This window comes from Branchiostoma belcheri, unplaced genomic scaffold, assembly GCF_001625305.1.
Source record: "Branchiostoma belcheri isolate BF01 breed outbred unplaced genomic scaffold, Haploidv18h27 scaffold180, whole genome shotgun sequence".
Lineage (NCBI taxonomy): Eukaryota > Metazoa > Chordata > Leptocardii > Amphioxiformes > Branchiostomatidae > Branchiostoma > Branchiostoma belcheri.
The window spans coordinates 301,030-322,846 of NW_017803269.1; the positions used below are offsets into that span (position 1 = coordinate 301,030).

General features: G+C 44.5%; 2 protein-coding genes across 5 annotated transcripts; one reads left to right on the forward strand and one right to left on the reverse strand.

Moving 5' to 3' along the window:
• Nucleotides 1-2,971: 2,971 nt before the first annotated feature.
• LOC109467522 (NTPase KAP family P-loop domain-containing protein 1-like) lies at nt 2,972-14,181 on the reverse strand. Its single transcript, XM_019765537.1, has 15 exons — nt 14,059-14,181; nt 13,463-13,695; nt 11,066-11,186; nt 10,275-10,451; nt 9,924-10,066; nt 9,127-9,387; nt 8,564-8,698; nt 7,986-8,117; nt 6,767-6,946; nt 6,082-6,285; nt 5,370-5,625; nt 4,857-5,029; nt 4,285-4,430; nt 3,679-3,844; nt 2,972-3,156 (listed from the first exon to the last, which is right to left on the reverse strand). The coding sequence occupies exons 3-15, from the start codon at nt 11,166-11,168 to the stop codon at nt 3,073-3,075; spliced, it is 2,160 nt and encodes a 719-aa protein (XP_019621096.1). The 5' UTR covers nt 11,169-11,186; nt 13,463-13,695; nt 14,059-14,181; the 3' UTR covers nt 2,972-3,072.
• LOC109467520 (sodium-dependent glucose transporter 1-like) lies at nt 6,216-21,580 on the forward strand. 4 transcript variants are annotated; one of them, XM_019765532.1, is made up of 5 exons: nt 6,216-6,243; nt 16,589-16,827; nt 19,135-19,426; nt 19,696-20,207; nt 20,676-21,580. In XM_019765532.1, exons 2-5 carry the CDS (start codon nt 16,624-16,626, stop codon nt 21,249-21,251), a joined length of 1,584 nt encoding a protein of 527 aa, XP_019621091.1. In that variant the 5' UTR covers nt 6,216-6,243; nt 16,589-16,623; the 3' UTR covers nt 21,252-21,580. The 4 variants fall into 4 exon arrangements, with proteins under 4 accessions (XP_019621091.1, XP_019621090.1, XP_019621092.1 ...); XM_019765531.1 differs by lacking the exon at nt 6,216-6,243 and adding an exon at nt 15,926-15,967 and having other exon boundaries at nt 20,676-21,578; XM_019765533.1 differs by lacking the exon at nt 6,216-6,243 and adding an exon at nt 15,930-15,967 and having other exon boundaries at nt 16,586-16,827.
• The last annotated feature ends 237 nt before the right edge of the window (nt 21,581-21,817 follow it).

Genomic DNA, 21,817 nt, shown 5'->3' on the forward strand with positions numbered 1-21,817 from the left:
GGGGGGCAGGATCTGTTTACTCTCCAAGCAGAGGTTTGGGGTTTGGCTTAATTTTGGTGTGTTTTTGGCTTTTATATTGGGCTTATTTTTGGCTTTTATACAGGCTTATTTTTTTTTATTTTTAGCTTTTATATCGGGCTTATTTTTGGTATTTTTAGCTTTAATATAGGCAATTTGCTCTGGGAAATACTGAAAGTTTTATCACATTTGAAAACCGTGTGCCTGCTTCTTCCCAAACTCTCTGAACAATGGAAAAAATTGATCTGTTAACCGCTGAACAGGAGTTCATACCATCTTTTATCCACCTCTGATCCGATATGTCACTTCCAGAATATTAATATGTCATGATGCTTTGAGCAATCTCGTCTTTAGTTTAGACGGAATTCTACTTCTAGTTCCATGTTGGTTTAGAATTAAACCGCCATCATTATATAGTAACAGTGGGGGGTTTATAGGCGCTACCAACTGACCCGGCCGATGGGTCTAGACCTTTTAGCCGAGTGGTTAGAGTGTCAGCATGTGGACTGGTGCCTGGGTTTGGCGTGGGTTCGAACCCCGGCCTGGGACTGTCATTCTATTTCTGCTCTCCTAATTCTTACAATATACATCTATAAACAATGAATAGATTTGCTTTGGCCCACCGACGTCACCCTTCCTGATATTAACTCACACACATTCCAGCTTGTCCCAGCGTCGTCCAGATACAAAACTGGGTTATAAAACTTCAGGAGGGGCCACAAAAGGTCGCGCGTCATTCCTGCTCCCCTGCGAGAGAGGCTGGCAAACAATTCAGCCGGGAGAAATGAGAAAATATAAAATTTACTGCTTTACTATTTGTTATCGTGATGCGCAAACCGGAAAATAATTAAGAAAAATTGAAACGTGAACCATTAAAATGACGACGTTATGTAAAAGTGCTCTCCAGACAGGGTCAAATTAAAAAAATATAAGATTTACTACAGTTTACTTGCTGTCGTGATGCACAAACCGGAAAATAATTAAGAAAAATTGAAACGTGGAACCTGAAAATTGGATGACTAACTTTCATAATGACGACAATTTTCGTAGAAGTGCTCTTCAGGCAGTTTAAAATGAGGAAAGACGTGATTTACTGTTTTATTATTTGTTTCGTGACCAAAAAACCGGGAAACAAGATAGAAATAAAAACATAAAACTTTGAAATTGGATGATAAAGTTTTTCGATGTCACGACTTTTTCTGTAGAAGTGTTCTTCAGACAGGGTAAAATGAGGAAAGACGTGATTTACTGTTTAATTATTTGTTCTCGTGACCAAAAACCAGAAAACAAGACAGAAATAAAAACGTAAAACCTTCAAATTGGGTGATTAATTTTTTCATGATGTCACGACTTTCTGTAGAAGTGTCCAGAAAAGGAAGAAATGTGATTAACTACTTAATTATTTGTTCTTGTGACCAAGAAACTGGAAAACAAGACAGAAATAAAAACGTAAAACCTTCAAATTGGGTGATTGATTTTTTAACGATGTCACGACTTTCTGTAGAAGTGTCCCTCAGGCAGGGTGAAAAGGAAGAGACGTGATTTACTATTACGTGATTTTTATAATGTTCTCGTGACAAAGAAACTGGAAAAAAACAGATATTAAAGCCTAAAACCTTAAGTTTTTCAGGATGATGACTTTCTGTACAAGTGCCCCTCAGGTAGGATGGAAATGTGCGTGTATGCTTTATCTGATTGAGTAAAGAGACTCTTTTTACACAACCAAGTCTTTTATTCAGCCGACGTTACGGTGACCGTCTGTCACCTTCCTCAATGTGAACCAGTCAGAATTGCCCCGAGGAAGGTGACAGACGGTCACCGAAACGTCGGCTGAATAAATAAAAGACTTGGTAGTGTAAAAAGAGTCTCTTTACTCAGTGTCTTACTAACCTGATGAAATCATTAACGGATTTTTCTGAATATTGTTTGCTTGGAACACACAGTCATGTGACGTCAGTTTTCACCCTTAATAAATAACTAAATGTTGAGAAAGAAGGAAACTCACACATCAGTCATGAGAAGTAGTTTATTATTGCCTCCCTGAGTTATCCATGATAACTGTGTGTGGCACATTATTGGGTGATGTTTTAAAATTGCTTCAAATGGCAGATTTTGATAATTGGTAGTTCTAGTTTTCCACATAATTAGGTCTTTTTACTGCTATACCTTCACAATCTTTGGCAATACATGCTTATAAAATAATAGCCTCCACCAGGCCTTTCTACGGGAATACGGATCCTAGAATTTGGCAAAAAAGAAAGTAAAATTGGGCAAGGGAGTCCGGCCGTGGGGAGGTAGTTTCTTTCCCTCCAAAACAGCCAGTCAAACCTACAATGCGGCCAAACTCCCCTGGCAAATATTCTCCTATATATAGCCAGCGTAGTTAGTCTGGTAGAGACTAATAAAATAACACCTTCCTTGTTACAATTGTCCAGTCTAAGAGTTCTTAATATCAATAGCTTACTTACTACAATGGTGTCTAACAATGTATATAAATTGTACTATACCAACCCACACCTTCTCCTAGCCTCCATAGCATGCCAAAAACTGGGGGTTTTGGCGGTCTTCAGGGTCTTTGGGAGCTTTTATGTGCTATTTTCTGATTGCATATAGACAACATAGCCGGCCTGGTTGAATTACCCCCGTTTTTAGAACTGGGCTAATCAGAAAACAGCCGAAGACCACCAAACCCCCAGTTCTATAAGCCTGCTACGGAGGCTAATCAGAAAACAGCCGAAGACCACCAAACCCCCAGTTCTATAAGCCTGCTACGGAGGCTAATCAGAAAACAGCCGAAGACCAAGTGGAAAGAGAACCCAGTAATAGCGCCACCTTGTGATTGCCTTATGCAGTGCAGGCTAAATTACTATAGTACTTGCCACACCCATGTAATACTAAGGTCACATTTCCAAGTTTTACCCAAATTGTTGTCAAGCCGCAGGCATCAGAGTAGTTGCATAGCGGCTGTAGCCATGTCCCTCCAGGATTATTTACCCAAATAATATACACAAAAAGTGCTCATGTTTTTTGTTCAATTTGTTTTGTCTCCTGACGTCACGTCTGTCCGCTGGCTGAGTTGATCGCCATCTTGATGGAAGAGTCCAAGTTTGTTGTCACGGGGAGGAGGTGGAACATGTCCTGAAAAGAGGGGAAAATACAGAATATATTGACTAGAAAGTTAACATTTCCAAAAGCAAATCCACAATGTTTACCTTCATGGTCTAGCCTAATTTGATTTATTCATTCAAGCACATTTATAATATGTGGTGACCAGCCCCTTAAACTCTGTCCCGCCACTTGCTACATAATGTAACCCAAACCCCACAGGGTGTCTGCATGCTACAGCACCAGTTACCCTGGTGAGTGGTGACTATCCCCCCACCGCTTGCTACATATCGTAACCCAACACTAAAGGGTGTCTGCTACAGTTCCAGTTACCATGGTGACAACCCTCCCAACTCTGTCCCACCACTTGCTACATAATTATAATGTAACCCAACACCACAGGGTGTCTGCTACAACACCAGTTACATTAATATACATTGTATATGGTGATCAGCCCCCCAACTCTATCCCACCACTTGCTACATAATAGACCCCAACACCAGTGTGTCTGCTACAGCTCCAGTTACCATGGTGACAGGTCCAGGTCATTCTTACCTGCACAGTAAAGTCAAACTCCTGGAGAAACATCTCAAGAAGCTCGATGTCTCCGTCTAAGGAGTTCAGCCGCTTCCAGGCCTCTCCTCCCTTCTTCTCCAGCTCCTTCTGCTTCTCCTGCGCAGACTTGAAGATGGCGAGGAGTTTCTTGTCCATGTAGTCGTCACTGTTTTTGAATAAAGAACTCTTGATGTTGATGAACAAAGAAATTCTTGTGACAGTCTAGATTTCCCACAAGCTCTTAAGCCAACATGACGGGCATTTAATGTCATTTTCTTACATTCTCTACATTATCATTTCTTAAAGATGATAAGAAAAGTATCTTGTAGCTTTACTGTTGCATCTGTGTTTTATCCAGAAACTTGCTCAGAGTCAGACACGGCTCTGGATATATCCAGAACCGTGCCTGGGGCAAATCTATGTTCTTGGATACACAGAGACTATCCAAAACCGTGCCTGATCCTAACCCTAAGCCATTCAGGCATAGAACTAGACAGGCACAGTTCTGGGTACGATAGAGACTATCAAGAACCTTCCCTGATCCTAACCCTAACCCATTCAGACATTATAGAACTAGGCAAGGTTCGAGATCATAACAATACTTACAGATCCTGTTCGACGCAGCTGGAAAGCTTCTCCCGTTTTTTCATGGCTGCCTTCAGTTCGAGGTCTTCGGCATGAAGCACGATCCAGCTTACTCTGTACGGCCACTGTTGTACCAGCACTACCCAGGCTACAAGCTTGTCCCAGTCCTGAATAAAATACAATTTGTCCGACCCTGTTACCCTAACTCTGTATGGCCACTGTTGTACATTTGTACCAGCAGAACCCACGCTACAAGCAAAGCGTGTTAGAGCATGGAGGTAGAAGAGCTCTTTTTTCTACCTCCATGGTTAGAGGGTACAGTTTACCGCACCCAGGTACTCTTTAGCGGAACAAATCCCCCGGCATGCTATCTCTCTATTTGGCCAATTATTTCTACTCTTTCCAGTCGCCTCCCGAAGTCTGGTAGAGGCTGTACCTTGATGTCGAACTCCAGAGAACCAAGGAGGTTAAATACCGTAACAAGAGATTTAACCTCCTTGAGAGAACAGAACGCATCAAAACAAAAGGAGAGTCCATCCCCACCCCCAAGTCTGTTCTGCCACTTGCTACATAATGTTGTAATCCAACACCACCTTGATGTTGAACTCGCCGAGCTTGAGTCTGTACTCGACGACGCCAGCCGTCATGCGCAGGACAAAGTACAGATCCCGGATGTAGCGCGGGTTGCCCTTCACGTAAGGCATGACGTCACCGTTCTCAAGAGCTTCCAGCAGGAGCGGCAAGACGTCCGTTTCTTCTTCTGCTGCTGCAATAACAGTTACTAGTACTCAAGCAACTGGATATGATTTTAGAAACGGTCAGACATTTCAGCTAGTATCCACTACCTTTTGTTAGTGACACTGGAGACTAAAAAGTGTCAGAAAATCAGGTCTATAAGTGTGTCCAATGAAAGGTAGTGGATGCTCTCAGAAACGTCTGACTGTTTCAAAAATCATATACTGTCGCTGGAGTAACTGTTTTTTAGCATATCTTATAGTAGTACCTGAATGTCTAGAAGCTTCACCGATGTATTGTTGCCTGAGACTAGCTTGGGTGTTATTTGTACTTTTAGTGAAAGTTACTAAATCATTAAACATTATGATTACCCGCAGGTGTTTCAGCAGCAGGCGCCTTCTCAGGTACTGCAGCAGCTTCTGCAGCTTTCTTGAGCTTTTCCGCCATCTTAGACGCCAGCTGCTCTCCGACATCTTGTGGTGTCGCCTTGGCCAGAACCTGCTTCATGGCGTCAACTCCAGGTTCAGGCAGACACACGGCGAAGTTGACGATCTCGTTAAGATACTTGTAGCCACTCGTGTCTGCGTCTTCCAGCTGCTTCAGGGTCCCCTCAAGACACTTCACCACCTAAGGAGGGTAAGACATTGGCGTCTTGTAGTTGCTTAAGGCTCGCTTTAAGACATTTCGCCACCTGGGAAGGGGGTATGCTTCTAAAGCATTCACGTATACTAGTATGCCTTCTTTCTGCTTGATTAAGCTTTTAAGACATTTCACTACTTAAGGTCAGTGTAAGAAGCCGTCTAACTGCTCTGAATGTTTGCAGACTGTTGGTAAAGTGTGTGTATAACTACACAACAGAACAACATTTAACTGTGTTTTGAGTGTCACTCGTTTCTTAAGGATGTCTTCAACTCACCTGTGCAGGATTGACACAGAGGATGGAGATGATGTTAATTGATGGAGGACACCGTGTCTGCATCTTCTGGTTGGTTCCAGGCATTTTACCACTTAAGGACAGGACAGCAAACTGTCCTAGTGTCTCTCATTTCTTATGGATGTCTTTAAGATATATTCCAAACTCACCTGTGCAGGATTGACACAGAGGATGGAGATGATGTTGGCATCCTCGTCTGACAGGAGGACCTTCAGCGCCTGGAGCACGCCCACCACGCGGTCCTCCTGGCAGTCAGACAGGTCGTCAACGACTACCACGATCCGGTACCGCACGTTCGTCGTTCTCTCCAGGTACGCTAGCAGAGATTTTACGGTCTGGACCTCCTTTTTGACCTGCCAATCAATCAATCAATCAATCAATTTATCGATCAATCAACCAATCAATCAATCAATCGATCAATTAATTTCCACGACCACCACGATCCGGTACCGCACGTTCGTGGTTCTCTCCAGGTACGCTAGTAACGACTTCACGGTCTGAACCTCCTTCTTTACCTGACAATCAATCAATGTATCAATCAATCGATTATCCACCGGCATTACGATCCAGTATCTATCGATTTTACAGTGGCACTTTTACAGTGGTACTGTAAAATCGTTAATTCGGTAAAATCAGTTAGCACGCCTGTGCACGCGCATGCGCGCACACACACACACACACACACATACACACACACATACACACACACACTCACACACACACAAACACACATACGCACACTCACACACATACACACACACAAAAACACACACACACACACACACACACACACTCACACACACTCTCACACGGAGTTCTGTGTCCGATCCATACCTCTGACATGAAACCTAGCTGCTCTGCGAATCCCGGGCGCGCCATGAGAGACGTGATGTTGTCTGACTGGGACTTCACCATGCTCCTGCCGAACGTCACAGCGCTCTTCCCTTTAGCGAGCACACCCACCAGCAAAGGGAGAAGCGGCACCACCCCGGGGGGGAACTCGCCCCTCGATACCTGGAACAGCCAAGAATCAAGTCTGGAATTATTTAAATGAAAGCTCATCATGTTTATGACCTCCGGAGATCTAGAGTCAGTGAGTGCACACATCTGATGAAGGTTGACTAGATTGACCAAAAATTCGTGGTGAGTCCCCTTCTTGTGTTTGATCAAAAGTTTAACTTAAATCAAGTGACTGTGTAATTAGTTAGACCATATGGATTCCTGGCTTGTATGTATCATTGACCATTATAGCTGATGAGAGAAACTGGTATAAGTAGTGAGGCTGGCTTGGTTCAAGAGGGTTCAAGTGCTTAAGATATGTAGTTCAGACAAGCCTCACTGGGTCAGTCTACTGAGGAAGACCAGAGTGACTGGTCGAAAGCTCTAGGTGAGAGAACTCTTTGTGTTGGATCGAAAGTTTGAACTCTAAACATGTAACTACCAACACAGATGAACTTTCATGATAGAACAAGAAACCCTGTTAAGTTTACGCACGGCATCTATGTCGATGCCAGAAACATGAGCCCGGCAGCGATTCGCCTTAGAAGTTAGACCCAAACCCTATAATACTGTGGCCCACAGGTACAACATAAGTGTTACCAGACATTGTACATGTGTGCCACTGTACTAAAAGAAGTGTACGCACAGCATCTATGTCGATGCCCACAGCAGCCAGAACCACCAACAGTTAGCCCCCAACCCTATAATACCGTGGCCCACAGGTACAACATAAGTGTTACCATACATTGTACCTGTGGGCCACTGTACCTAAAAGATGTTTAGTGGGGTCATGTGGCGTAGCTCGACTCGGAATCAAGAGGTCCCGGAATCGAGTTCTGTCATGCCACCGATTTTGTGCCCTTGGGAAAGGCACTTTATACGACTTTCCTCACTTAACTTGAGTGAAAATTAGTATTGTCCTGTCCTGTATTCACCCTCTGCGTTGGTGGCGGCATACAATAACTAAAGTTGATATAACTTGATTGTGCCGTCACCATGCCTAGTCATGAAATGTTGGAATAAGAAAAAATAACAAATTAAGATGTTTACGCACGGCGTCTATGTCGATGCCCACTGCAGCCAGAGCCACCAGCCCGGCAGCGATCACAAGATTCGCCAGCAGACGGAACCATTTTGGCAGTACGGTCCGCTTGGTTGGCTGTGCGGCCGCCGCTTCTGCTTTCGCCTGAAAAAAGAAACAACAGAAACTATAAAACTACGAAGGAAACGTTTGCAAAGCAACTAGATAACATTTATCTTCACACGGTCTAGCCCAACAAACTACAGCTCTGTGTATTCTTACTAAAATGCATTATAAATTTGGTGACCAGCCCTTGCAACTGTTCTGCCACTTGCTACATACTGTAACCCAACACCACAGGGTGTCTGCTATAGCACCAGTTACCATGGTGACAGACGTCTGGTCCAGGTCATTGACCTGGTTTGCTTGGAACCGAAGAAGAGGCACCTTTTTCTACTGTTATTTTGATGTGCTCCAACTAAAATTATGAGCCCAAGACGCTTCATGAAAGTGGTAACATTACGAGGATGAGAAATGACAAACAGATAAGCATGAGCAGTGACGTCATGAAGTATGCACAAAGGTGAACGCCCTGTAGGCCGATGACCCACCTGTATGTGGCGGAAAAAACGAACGTTTTTGGCGCCAACGTGAGCCTCGACTTCGTCACAAAGCCGGGTGACGATGCCGGCCCACAATACATTGCAGCCGGAAAACACCCAGGCGTTGAAGTCCACCCAGATCACCTGGAATCATCAAGCAAAAAGACGCAGGTGAAAAACAGAAGAAAGATACTTTTCTTTTGGCTAAATGTAGTTATCACATATGCATGCTCTTCAGAGTTAATCATCACGTTCTATCGTATTTATGAGTATAGTTCATACTTATAAACCTGCCTTTCTGACAACTCTCCAGTGTCACTGACGAAAGGTAGTGGATGCTACCTGAAACGTCTGACCGTTTCCAAAATCATATCCAGTTGCTTGAGTAACTGTTTGTGGTGAGAAAGGAGAGAAGATAAAAATAAAACTCTTACGTCCGTCCGTCTTTCTGGATGCTCCAGTACCAGCCCTGTGTCCAGCGGTTTGACCCGAATGTCCAGGTACTACTTAAACACTAAAATGAGATTACTGTCTACAACTCCTCAAATCAATAGTGTATGAAGGAAACTTACATCTGTTCGTCTCTCCGGCTGCTCCAGTACGAGCCTTGTGTCCAGCGGTTTAACTTTGATGTCCAGGTAGGTGCGGAGGATGTGGTACATCGGGCTGGACTTGGCGAAGAGGGCCGGCAGACGGGCTGCAACCAGCCGGGCCAGACGGCCGACATACTCCCGGTAATACACTGCGATCGGGCACAAGGTAGCCAGGGAGCCGCCCAAAAGGTAGTAGAACGCCGGAGGGTACTTCAAACCGCTTGCGATGGTGCCCGCGACCTGGGGACAGAAAAAGAAATTACGGCTCTTGTTAATAAATGTGCAGATGTTGGCACATTGGCGCAAGGCACAACGTAGGACATGGTGGCCCAGGTACTCCCGGCAGTACACTGCGATCGGGCACAAGGTGGCCAGGCTGCCACCCAGAAGGTAGTAGAAGGCCGGAGGGTACTTCAGTCCACTTGCAACCGTGCAGGCCACCTGTGAGAGGTGAATATTCAATAAATAAGCACAAACAAACAAACAAACAAACAAGACCGGCTGGAACTTGAGGCCGAAAACATGTGATAAACACTCTCCAAGCAGATTCTCTGCTGGGTGGCTGCAATGCAGTATACAACTTTATTTGTTACTCTTGTTGCATGTAATTTGGACTGAGTTGATTTCGATGTAAATTGCTTTTGTTTAGGGTTTTCCTCCCACCAGGGCACATTGAAAAGCGCCCTCAGGCAATATGTGTATCCCCTGGTGAAATAAATAAATAAATAAATAAATAAATAAATAAATAAATAAAAATAAACAAAATAAAAACATACCAAGCCCGTGTAGCACAGCAGGATAACGTAGAAGTCGATTCGCCCCAGAAGATTCTTGGGTTTCTTCTTCTTCTTTAAGACTCCTTGTTCGTCTATCTTCTTTTTGTAGTGCTGAACAAGCGACGTCCTTTTCAGAACTTCCTCTGCAAGTAAGAGCAGTAGCACCGTTGTACACTATTGTTTCTTTTCTTGCCTAAAAGCTGCATTTAAATACTGACAAACACACACACACACACACACACACACACACACACACACACACACACACACACACACACACACACACACACACATAGACACACATAGAGTTACACACACACACACGCACACACACACACACACAGTGCGTACTTTTGACGGCAGTGTGGAAGGATGTCTTCCCCGCCCCGGTCCCGCCGAACACCCCCACCGTCAGCGGCATCTCCGTGTTCTTGTCCAGAATAATGTCCGCGATGGTGTGAGCCGAGACCACGTGACCCAGAGGGTCTCTCTCCAGTTCTGCAGCCGGCGTCGCGCACGAGGCGGGAACTGTCACAATGCGACACAAATGTAGCCATATTAATTTTGATACATACAGTTTTGCTACATTTGAGCAAGGAGCTTTAACATATAATTTCCTTGATTTGAGTGTGGAAAGTTTCAGTAGAGTTCTAAAGTTCTAATTTATCAAACTGAATATCTGAAGCTGGAACTGTATTGACAAAATTGTTACCGTAACTATCTTTACTGCTACATACAAGTTTGCTACATTCTAGCGTGCCGACTTTTAGTGGAGTATAACCTATATAGCTATCCAACTCCGAGTAAGCCAATACGAGTGGCCTAGTGTCGGGTCTTCTTACTTTGATCAACATGATTTGAAGTTGGAACTGTCGTGACGCAAGTATCAGTTTTGCTATACATACAATTTTGTTACCTTTGAGCGTGGCGATTTTCAGTAGATTTCTAAAGTAGGCAAGTAAGCTGGTAAGTGACCTGGTGGCCGGTCTTTCTTTGATGAACAAACTGAAATTGTTGTGACGCACGTGTTGCCATATTCATTTTGCTACGTACAAGTTTGCTACATTTGAGCGTGGCGATTTTAGTTGAGTATGACCTATGTAGCAATCCATTAAGTCATACAAGAACTCAGTTTTTGTTACCTTCCCCGTCTTCCTGGCCGGAGTCGTCCTTCCGGGGCAGAAATGGCGCCGACTCCGGATCGGCTCCGAACTTGTCGAACAGCGGGTTCATAAAGTCGGCCATGTTGGGGAGGGGGGCGCGCTGAGAACACAGACGAAGGTCAGGGTCAAACAGGATTGCAATGCTGGGACCACAAAATGCCTGTCTTTAATGCTTACACGTTAGTAATTATAATGCCTTCTGTTCCAGCCTTTAGCAGCCTTGTCAAATGATGGAACGGGTTCATGAAGTCGGCCATGTTGGGGAGGGGGGCAAGTAAGGACACAAACGAAGGTCAAGGCCAAACAGGATTGCAATACTGGGACCACAAAACTACAATCAAGGGTTAGGCACTAATTTTACACATACAGAAGTGTTAAATATTCAATCTCCTCTTCAGACCTTTTGAAAAGACACAAACATTAGGTTTAACTGAAATGACTCGTATCTTTTTTTCATAAGAATAGGAAATCATGAATGTATGAACCTGTCTGAAAGCTGTCACCTTCCTGAGTCCATGTTGGGATGAAAGTTTTAACTGGGTCAAAACGACGCTAACAGGCGATTAAATGTTGTAATGCATGTCGAAAAGGGCAACCTTTCTGACAGACACTGAGCCAGCGACTACGGAGGTCAGCTGGAATGGCCGACATCTTTTGTGACAGACGATAAAACCTAAAGAATGCATGAAACTGCCTCCGGGCTGTCACCTCACCGAGGCAAGCAAAAATATAGTTATAATGGACGACTGTTCCTCCATACTTTATCATCAATTCATACAAATACAGAATTCAAAGATTTCAACAGTTGCTTCACAAAGTTTAACCATTTTTGACGCTTAGTCTGTGGTGTGGATGAAAATAGTGTGTACATGTGAATTTTAATGAATCGAATTACCGCGGAATATGTGTAAAATGCCCGAGGCTTGGCAACTGACGCCCTCGATGCGTGACTGTAATCTTTAGTAGGACTATTAATATAAATTACAACACGAAGTACTCAACTAAACTATACCGAAAAACAGTTTCTGACGTGAGTTCAATGCTTTAACAGATCTTTTCACTGTTGGAACAGTTTAAAATGCGCATCTCCCGCAAAATATGTGTAAAAATGCCCGAGGCGTGGCAACTGCGTGACTGTATAAGCTTTAGTAGGGCCGCCGATACGAACTACAACAAGAACTAAACTATACTGAAGAACAGTTTCTGAAGTGAGTTCAATCGTTTCAACTGATCTTTTCACTGTTTGAACAGTTTAAAATGCGCATCTCCCGCAAAATATGAGTAAAAATGCCCGAGGCGTGGCAACTGCGTGACTGTATAAGCTTTAGTAACGGCTGCCGATACGAATTACAACACGAATTACTAAACTATACTGAAGAACAGTTTCTGACGTGAGTTCAATGTTTCAACTGATTTTTCCACTATTGGAACAGTTTAAAAAGTGAATATTAAGTTAGATACAACAGAAAATGTGAATAAGCTTTAATGAGGATATCGAGCCATTAATTACAACTGTGTTACACGGGTCACTAGGCTAGATGAAAATACTCTCCCTTGAGTTCAAATACTTCAACAGATTTTTCACTGTTGGAACAGTTTTAAAAGGGCATCTTAAGTAAAATACAACAGAAATGGTAAAATATGAGTGTTGATGAGGGTATCGAGTCATTTAGGCATAATTATAGCACGGATCACAGGGCTGGATAAAAATACCTTCACGCGAGTTCAAATCTTTCAGCAGATTTTCACTATTGGAACAGTTTAAAAGCGCATCTCAAGTCAGTTACAAGGGTAACAGAAAAGGTGAATACACCTGTATTCAATGGCCAGGTAACAAGCATGAGTCTGATTTAATTTATTGAAATTGCAACAGTGCAATACACACGGAACAGAGGCAGCTGTTGCTGGTGTTGTGTCCCGCACATAGAAACGAATACTGGACAGACAATACTCATTTTCACTTGAGTTTAGTGGGGAAAGTCGTGTAAAGTGCCTTTCCCAAGGGCACAAGATCTGTGGCATGTCAGGACTCGAACCCGGGACATCAGTCTGCTCGTCAGGTGTTGTGTTACCTATTGTTTTACCTGTTCGGTTCGCACCTGGTTGTTGTCTTTTCTTTAACGTCGGTAAGAATTACTCTTAAGACCTTTACGTTTTCTCAAGATGATCTTTGTTCACAAGATTTCATATTAAACCGTATGACTTTCCTTTAGGTACACCTGCACAGGTGACAAAACCTTGTTACATGAGACACCTGGTCGTCGTTGTCTTTTCAACAACGAAGGTTCAAACGATACCTAAGACTATTCCGTCCAAGCTTTCTCTGAATTCGATCTGTGTTCACAAGGTTTATTATTAATAAACAGTATGACTTACCTGTTGGCACTCCTGGACACCAGGTGACAAAACCTTGTTTTCAAGGACACCTGGGCACTTTTACCTCTTCACTTTCTCCGCTGCCAGGCTGGTGTGTGTGTGAGGAGGGGGGGAGGTAGGACCGGTCAGACCAGTCCGCCCAAACACCCTCCGGGTCCCCCACTCATCTGGATTTATGAGCCAAACTGGCTTAAATGACATCCTCTGGTGGCGAAAGGCGAAAGGTCGAAATCCTGCAACATGTGCCAGCAAAAAATCTGCTGTTAAACCATTGGAATATAAAGCTAGTAAGGAGAATTGAACCACAAAACACACAAGCGAAGGGCCACCTGTGTTATTACCCAAAAATCTTATGGAACTCGTCATCAAATACGGGATCTAAAGTTAGGCTTAACCTTAGTTTACTTAGTTAAGTTTATTGGTTTATTTGTATCAACAACAGTATGACTGGTAGCTGTGAAGTACAAGGGTGAATTGTGATGCTCTTTTATAACAACATAAATAATTCATAGTAGGGTCATTAATAAGTAAGAATCATGTCCACAACGACAGGCTTAACACTTTGGATCGATGAATTCAAATATTGACAACAATACCTTGTATGAATCATGGTTGTTAACATTGAAGTACATCATACTCCACACAAGCGAGTAAGTCTGCTTGATAGATACTGAGTCCTGACAAGCCACCGATCATGTGCCGTTGGGAAAGGCACTTTCCAAGACCTGCTTGAGTATTGTCTAGTCCTGTATTCGTCCTCTGCGTTGGTGGCGGCATAAAATAAGTTGATATAACTTGAATGTGCTGTCACAATGTCTAGTCATGAAATGTTGGAATATAAAAAAATTCCCCTAGCTCTTTTTGACAAGCACAATGAACAGTGGACCGCGACTAAAGAGGGCCTGCAAGGGGGGAGGGGGGGGGTCCCGACAACGCTCTACGCTGAATTCGGAAACCTCTCGATTACGCTTTACGATAAATTCCAAGTGGCCACAACGCATTACGTAGAATTAAAACGGCGAATACGCTCTACGCAAAATGCGCCAATTACGCTCTACGTTGAATTAGAGCGGTCCGTCTACACTCTACGTAGAATTAAAACGGCCGATTACGCTCTACGGAAAAGGGCTTGCGGGCCCCCTCTTAACGTCCCGTCCTAGCAACAGCGACCGTGCAAATATCCGCAAATACACGCCGCGTACACGTGAGTGTGGAACCGTTGCATCACACCTGAGCACGTAATACTGTTACACAACAGTTAGGCAATACGATAATATATGCACATGGAAGGTTGACATAACTTATAACCCTTTTCTGTTGCCGATAAACTGGTAATGTATTAACCGCGCCGGTCACGCGTCGACAGTGTGGCCCGGCGAATATACGTTTAAGTTATTGTCTTGGATACGAGGAGACTATCCAGAAGTGTCCCCAAACTAGTGCGCGCGGGCGAATAAAAACAATTCCGGTCCAAAACAAAATGCTACTAAACCACAAGAATACAAAGCTGGTATTGTGAATTTGCCACAGTACTGAGCGACGTATACGACAAGCCGGCACATGCTGGCGTTTTGTGGAATTTATGAGTCGTGGGGCTTCGGTAGCCTGGGTGCCGTCCTCCAGAATTACCACCGGCTCCGTATTGTCGCTAACTACCATGGACTACCCAGGCCTAGAGCCAGGCCAGAGCCTCAGAGAACGTTATCTTTTTTTTTGAGAGAGAGAACAGGTGAAAATCAATGCGCGCGCGGATGTCATCCATAAAATTAAGGCGGTGTGGCCTAAATATCACGCCATGTTCAACGTGACTGAATGCCGGGCCTTTGCACTGCACCTCGGCATGTGTCAAAGTCTGTAAATACTGTAATATATGCACATGGGAGGTTGACATAACCCTTAACTTTCGCTGATTAACTGGTTACGTATTAACTAGTCGGCGCCGATCACGCGTCGACAGTGTGGTCTTACAGTCAGTAACACGAATTCTTAGATACGCGGAGATAATCCCGAACCGTGCCTGATCCTAACCCTAACCCAGTCAGGCATAGAACTAGACAGGCACAGTTCTGGGTACAATAGAGACTATCCAGAACCGTGCCTGATCCTAACCTTAACCCATTCAGGCATAGAACTAGATAGGCACAGTTCTGGGTACAATAGAGACCATCCAGAACCGTGCCTGATCCTAACCCTAACCCATTCAGGCACAGTTCTGGGTACAATAGAGACTATCCAGAACCGTGCCTGACCCTAACCCTAACCCATTCAGGACGAGAACTAGATAGGCACGGTTCTGAGTACAACAAGGCCACCACGATTTAAATTTTCTTGCCATATAAATACCGTTAGACCATGCACGTGGGGCGCCGCATGCCGCTTACTTTCGCTGGTTAACTGGTTACGTATTAACTAGTCCGTACCGGTCACGTTGCGGCAGTGTGGTTTAGCTTACAGTCAGCAAATCAGATCTCACAAGGGAAGGACTACTGCGCCTAGTCTCCACTGGTGGGTAGGAATCAGTCAATAGTTCGTAGTTATAAACCTGCTTTTCTCCTGCAAGTCTCTTAGTGTCACTGACGAAAGGTAGTGGATGCTACCTGAAACGTCTGACCGTTTCCCAAATCATATCCAGTTGCTTGAGTAACTGTTTTTTGGCGTATGTTATTACCTGGATGTCTAACCTTCACTGACGGTAGGAATTTTGTTAAGCAGGAAAGTTTGCCTATCTTGGTACGTAGAAACCGTTCACATATGCCTTACGATTGCCATTATACGATCGGAAACGACGCTATGAACAAAGTCTTTGCAGGCCCGAATACGAGTCCATTCAGGGAACAATGTTCATGCTGAGCCGGATATTTGGGAGTTAGTCCCAGATCACTCTTTTGACCAGGACCTTTTAAAGATTACATCATCTTTGCCTAACTTTTGTTTTCTTTTGGACTTTCAAAAAATGTCTCTTCATTGATTTGTATATCAATCAATTATACTTCGTGCTTTTCTGACAACTCTCCAGTCCAGTGTCACTGACGAAAGGTAGTGCTACCTGAAACGTCTGACTGTTTCCACAATCATATCCAGTTGCTTGAGTAACTGTTTTTTGGCGTTTCTCTTAATTCTCAGCAGCTTTCTATCCGAAGACGCTCCAAGGAGGCAAGACCATGTCTCAAGGCAGTCGACCGGCACTCGTGGTGTCCTTCACCGAGAAGGAAGGAGCCAAGACGGTGTCTCAAGACGCCGTCAAGACGTTTGGCCCGAGTCTTACGCTCGCCAGAGTCGCCGAGAAGGCGGCATCGCTGGGGGCAAAGGTGACTGACCGACGGGTCATCCGTACGGCCGCTCTGGTGCTCGCCATGTTCTCTATGGTAGGTCAAAGTCAAGTTCAAACTTCATGCAGCAAGTTTAAACTGTAATTTCCAACACAAGAAATTGGACTCACCCAAATTTTCGACTGTACAACTCCAGTCTTTGTCAAGGAAAAAGGACCTTCGGAAATTTGTCCAATTTCTTTTGTTGGAAATTACAGTTTAAACTTGCTGCATAATGACTTCTACCAACACAGATGAACTTTTAAGATAAGTTCAAACCTTATTGCACAACAATCGTAACAAGTACAATGTATGTATGGCAAGCTCTTCAGAGGTACTACATATCTAGCTGATATCTACTGTATTTATTTCTGTCATCTTTATACAGGGTGGCCCATTAAGTGATAGCACTTCTTTTCAATGGGGTCCTGTTTTACACAACAAAACACAACAGTCACATGCAAACAGTAACATAGGGATACAATAAATAATGATAATGGCAGCAATAATAAAGAAAAAACAGTAACTAACCAATAACATTGATAAAGAATGATAATAACAAAAGTACAAATTGTCCAGTCCAGTCATTGTAACGTCTACAGTAATGCTTATATATAAGTTCCATGTATCGAGACTAACACTAATTAACTTTTTCATAAATGTGCTATATGATATATATGGAGCACGGCTTACATGATAGAAGCCAAGAATCCAATATATTGCTGACTGTAAACCAAACCACACTGTCAACGCGTGACCGGTACGGACTAGTTAATACGTAACCGGTTTATCAGCGAAAGTTGAGGGTTATGTCAACCTTCCTTGTGCATATATTATTATAGTATTGACTGTTGTGTAACAGTACTACGTGGTCAGGTATGATGCAACCTCCCATGTGCATGTATTAACCAGGTAAACAGCGAAAGTAAAGAGTGCAAAGGCCCGATATTCAGTCACGTTGAACATGGCGTGATTTTTAATACAGGGTAAAAACAATGTGTTGGGTTTGTTGATACTAAGAACTGTGTCTTTCTAGTTCTGTGTCTGAATGGGTTAGGGTTAGAATCAGGCACGGTTCTGGATAGTCTCTATTGTATATAGAACCGTTGGTATATCTAGTTCTGTGCCTGAATGGGTTAGGGTTAGGATCAGGTACGGTTCTGGATAGTCTCTATTGTATCCAGAACCGTGCCTATCTAGTTCTGTGCCTGAATGGGTTAGGGTTAGGATCAGGCACGGTTCTGGATAGTCTCTATTATATCTAGAACTGTGCCTGTCTAGTTCTATGCCTGAATGGGTTAGGGTTAGGATCATACAAGGTTCTGGATAGTCTCTGCAATTATCCAAGAGTCCGAGTTGCTGACTGTAAGCCAAACCACACTGTCGCAACGTGACCGCAGTACGGGCTAGTTAATACGTAACCAGGTAAGTCATGTCAACCTTGCTTGCGCATATATTACAGCATTAACAGACTTTGGCACCTGTCGAGGTGCAAAGGCCCGGCACTCAGTCATGTTGAACATGGCGTGATTTTAATACAGAGCAAAAACAATGTGTTGGGTTTGTTGTTACCAAGAACCGTGTCTGTCTAGTTCTATGCCTGAATGGGTTAGGGTTAGAATCAGACACGGTTCTGGATAGTCTCTATTGTATATAGAACCGTTGGTATATCTAGCTCTATGCCTAAATGGGTTAGGGTTAGGATCAGCCACGTTTCTGGATAGTCTCTATTGTACCCAGAACCGTGTCTATATATCTAGTTCTATGCCTGAATGGGTTAGGGTTAGGATCAGGCACGGTTCTGGATAGTCTCTATTGTATCCAGAACTGTGCTTATCTAGTTCTATGCCTGAATGTATCTAGAACTGTGCCTATCTAGTTTGTAGAACCGTGTCTATCTAGTTCTATGCCTGAATGGGTTTGATATGGGTTAGCAACATGCAAGGTTCTGGATAGTCTCTGCAATTATCCAAGAGTCGTGTGTTGCTGACTGTAAGCCAAACCACACTGTGACAACGTGACCGCGGTACGGACTAGTTAATACGTAACCAGGTAAGTTATGTCAACCTTCCTTGCGCATATATTATAGTATTTACAGACTTTGGCACATGCCGGGGTGCAGTGCAAAGGCCCGGCATTCAGTCACGTTGAACATGGCGTGTTGCTGGATGCAACAAATCCAGATCAAGCTTGAACCTTGTGAATGCTTCCCAAATGGGCACAAACTTAAACATGGCTTGTATGAGCCTTGTTTTGAGGTAAAATGAAAGTAAATAAATGTATGAGCCTTGTTTTGAGATGAAAATTAAAGTATATAGAAAAAGAGTATATAGAAAAATCGTCTCTTTTCTGCCAATGTTTCAGGGTTTGTATTTCCGAATCGTGGACCCAACACTGATCGACCTGAAGGACCGGCTCGGGGTCGGTTACGAGGAAATCTCGCGAGTTCTCGCGGGACACACCGTGGGCTACTTCCTCTCCGCCGTCGCGGGGGGTCTCTTCATGGACCTCCTGCCCCAGTACGCGTTCCTGGTGCTGGGGTCGTCTTTTTTCCTAGCGGGGGTAGGGACATTAGGGACCCCCTACGCGACAAGTCTGTGGGGACTGGTCATTCTGCAACACATCGCAGGCTGGGGCCATGGGTTCACGGATACAGGTGAGTAGTATAGTGTGCACAGTTCGAGTAAGTACAATGGGGGTCAAGCCCCAAGCACATAAGCTCCTGTTCTGAAACAACCTGTCCTGAAACAACAGGAGCAAGTTGACTAATTTGCATAAACCTTGCCTTTACTTGTCTAACTTTTGTTTCCTTTTAAACTCTGTTTCTTTTTTAATCTTTTTTTTTTGGGGGGGGGTCTTATTGCATGGACGTCTAACCTTCACCGACGTTTGTTTATTTTTATTTCTTTATTTGTTTGTCCCCAGCCGTGACAGTCCTGTGTACCCAGCTATGGGGGGACCGGGCGTCCGTACCTCTCCACGCCACCCAGGCAGGCTATCCACTCGGCTCCTTCGCTATCCAGCTGATCGTCATCCCCTTCGTGTCTCCTGACCGCACGGCGCTCAACAACAACACGGCCTCCCCTGCGCTCAGAATGGACCACTCCGTCCCCCCTCCGTTCAGAGTGGACCAGGCGACACCCCCTCCGCTCACAGTGGACGAGGCCCGTCTGACGTCACACATCCAGTGGCCGTACGCGGGCGTGGCCGCCGTCCAGTTCGCCATGTTCGTTCTGTTCTTCTACTTCCAGTACTGTGGAGACTCCGGATCCGGAAAACTCCGGAAGGTCCGGGAGACGCCGCAGTCCCTCTCCGCCTTCTTCTCCCCTGGACGGTTCCTGAAGGGTCGCGGCGGGAAAGCTGCGCTGCTGCTGTTCCTCCTGCTGCTGTTCTACATCCTGGTGCAGGCACAGATGAACAGCCTCACACAGTACATGGTACGTACACTTTCCCCCTGCAACCAGCGTACGTCAAGGGACATGTCTGCTACACTATCCCCCTCCTCCAACTCATGTTTCTTGTTTGTTACACTATCCCCCTTGCAATCAGCGTACGTTCTCCAATTAGCGTACGTCATGGCGGTTACACTATCCCCCTCTTCCAACTAGCGTACGTCACGTTTCACGTCTGCTACACTATCCCCCCTCCATCCAGCGTACGTCATTGATATGTCCGTCACACTATCCCCCTCTTATAACGAGCGTACGTCACGTTTCATGTCTGTTCCAGGTGTCTTACCTTGTGGAGAGCGGGATGTACGCTACACTATCCCCCTCCTCCAACTAGCGTGCGTCACGTTTCACGTCTGTTTCAGGTGTCGTACCTGGTAGAGAGCGGGATGTACGGCATATAGGTCAGGTCTGTTACACTATCCCACTCCTCCAACTAGCGTGCGTCTGTTGCAGGTGTCTTACCTTGTGGAGAGCGGGATGTACGGCAAGGCCGAGGCGAACGTCGTCTACTCCAGCTTCTGGGTCTGCATCGCCGTCATGCGCTGGCTGTCCACCGCAATCGCCGCCTGGGTGCCTGTCTCCGTCATGCTGTCGGTGGAAATCGCGTGCCTGTGCGCCGCGTCCGTGGCCATGGCCTTCTGGGGCGCCAATAACCGACCGGCGTTCTGGGTCCTCACGTGCGTGTGCGGGCTGGTCGTGGCGCCCATCGTGCCCGGCGGGAACGCCTGGGCCAATCAGAACTTAGAGGCGTCCCCCGTCGTGTTTGCTCTGTGCCTGATCGGCGCCGCTATTGGAGGCACCGCGTCGAGCTCTGCAGCGGGCTACTTGTTCGAACACGTAGGCCCCCGCTCGACCTTGTACATGTTTATGGGTTGTTGCTGCGCGTTACTGTTAGTTTTTACAATCATGCAGCTTTCAGTGTCTCCTGTTTGGGATAAAATATCTTCCAGAAAGGAAGAAGGTGAGAAAGCTACTGAGGTCGCGGCTGGCGTTACAGAAAACCTTTGTTCTCAGTCAAATGCCTGTTGAACAAACAACAAGTCAGTTAGCAAGTTGTAAATTTTGTAGTAGTTTGTAAATTTTGAAGTTGTTTGTAAGTAAACCATCATGATCAGCTTCAATTTAAAAGACTGCTTTGATGCACAGACTATTAGAGATAGAGAGAGAGAGGCTGATATAGAAGATAACCTGTATGTAAAAGAATTTGTAAATATTGTAGTGTAAAGGCTGTGGACGTCGAAATACACTTTATCTCAAACTGTTCATTCCATAATAATGCTCGAAATGAGTTGACTATTCAAACCTCTACAATTTATCCCAATTTCCCAAAACTTACAGACAAACAAAAAACAATTCTATTTCTAACTTCCACACCAAAACCCACAAATTTTAGAAAAGGCGGGACATTATACCTCTTCCATGGTTTACAGAAGAGAAGTCAAACCCTTCAGACATAGTTTTAGACATAGCAATAGTTTTAGACAATTAGATTTCATTATGTACATGTTGAAGTTATTAAAATTTACACTCTGTTTCAATGTTCTTTTATGTTTGTAACTTGCAATTAACCTTCGGGCATGGATTTGCAATAAACT

Coding starts and splice junctions, on each gene's coding strand:
- LOC109467522 (XM_019765537.1), bottom strand. CDS start 11,168: ATGGCCGACTTTATGAACCCGCTGTTCGACAAGTTCGGAGCCGATCCG. Junction 10,452..11,065: donor CGGCCAGGAAGACGGGGAAG/GTAACAAAAACT, acceptor GCATTGTGACAG/TTCCCGCCTCGTGCGCGACG. Junction 5,030..5,369: donor TGCTGCTGAAACACCTGCGG/GTAATCATAATG, acceptor CTGTTATTGCAG/CAGCAGAAGAAGAAACGGAC.
- LOC109467520 (XM_019765532.1), top strand. CDS start 16,624: ATGTCTCAAGGCAGTCGACCGGCACTCGTGGTGTCCTTCACCGAGAAG. Junction 16,828..19,134: donor TGCTCGCCATGTTCTCTATG/GTAGGTCAAAGT, acceptor CCAATGTTTCAG/GGTTTGTATTTCCGAATCGT. Junction 20,208..20,675: donor ACAGCCTCACACAGTACATG/GTACGTACACTT, acceptor CGTCTGTTGCAG/GTGTCTTACCTTGTGGAGAG.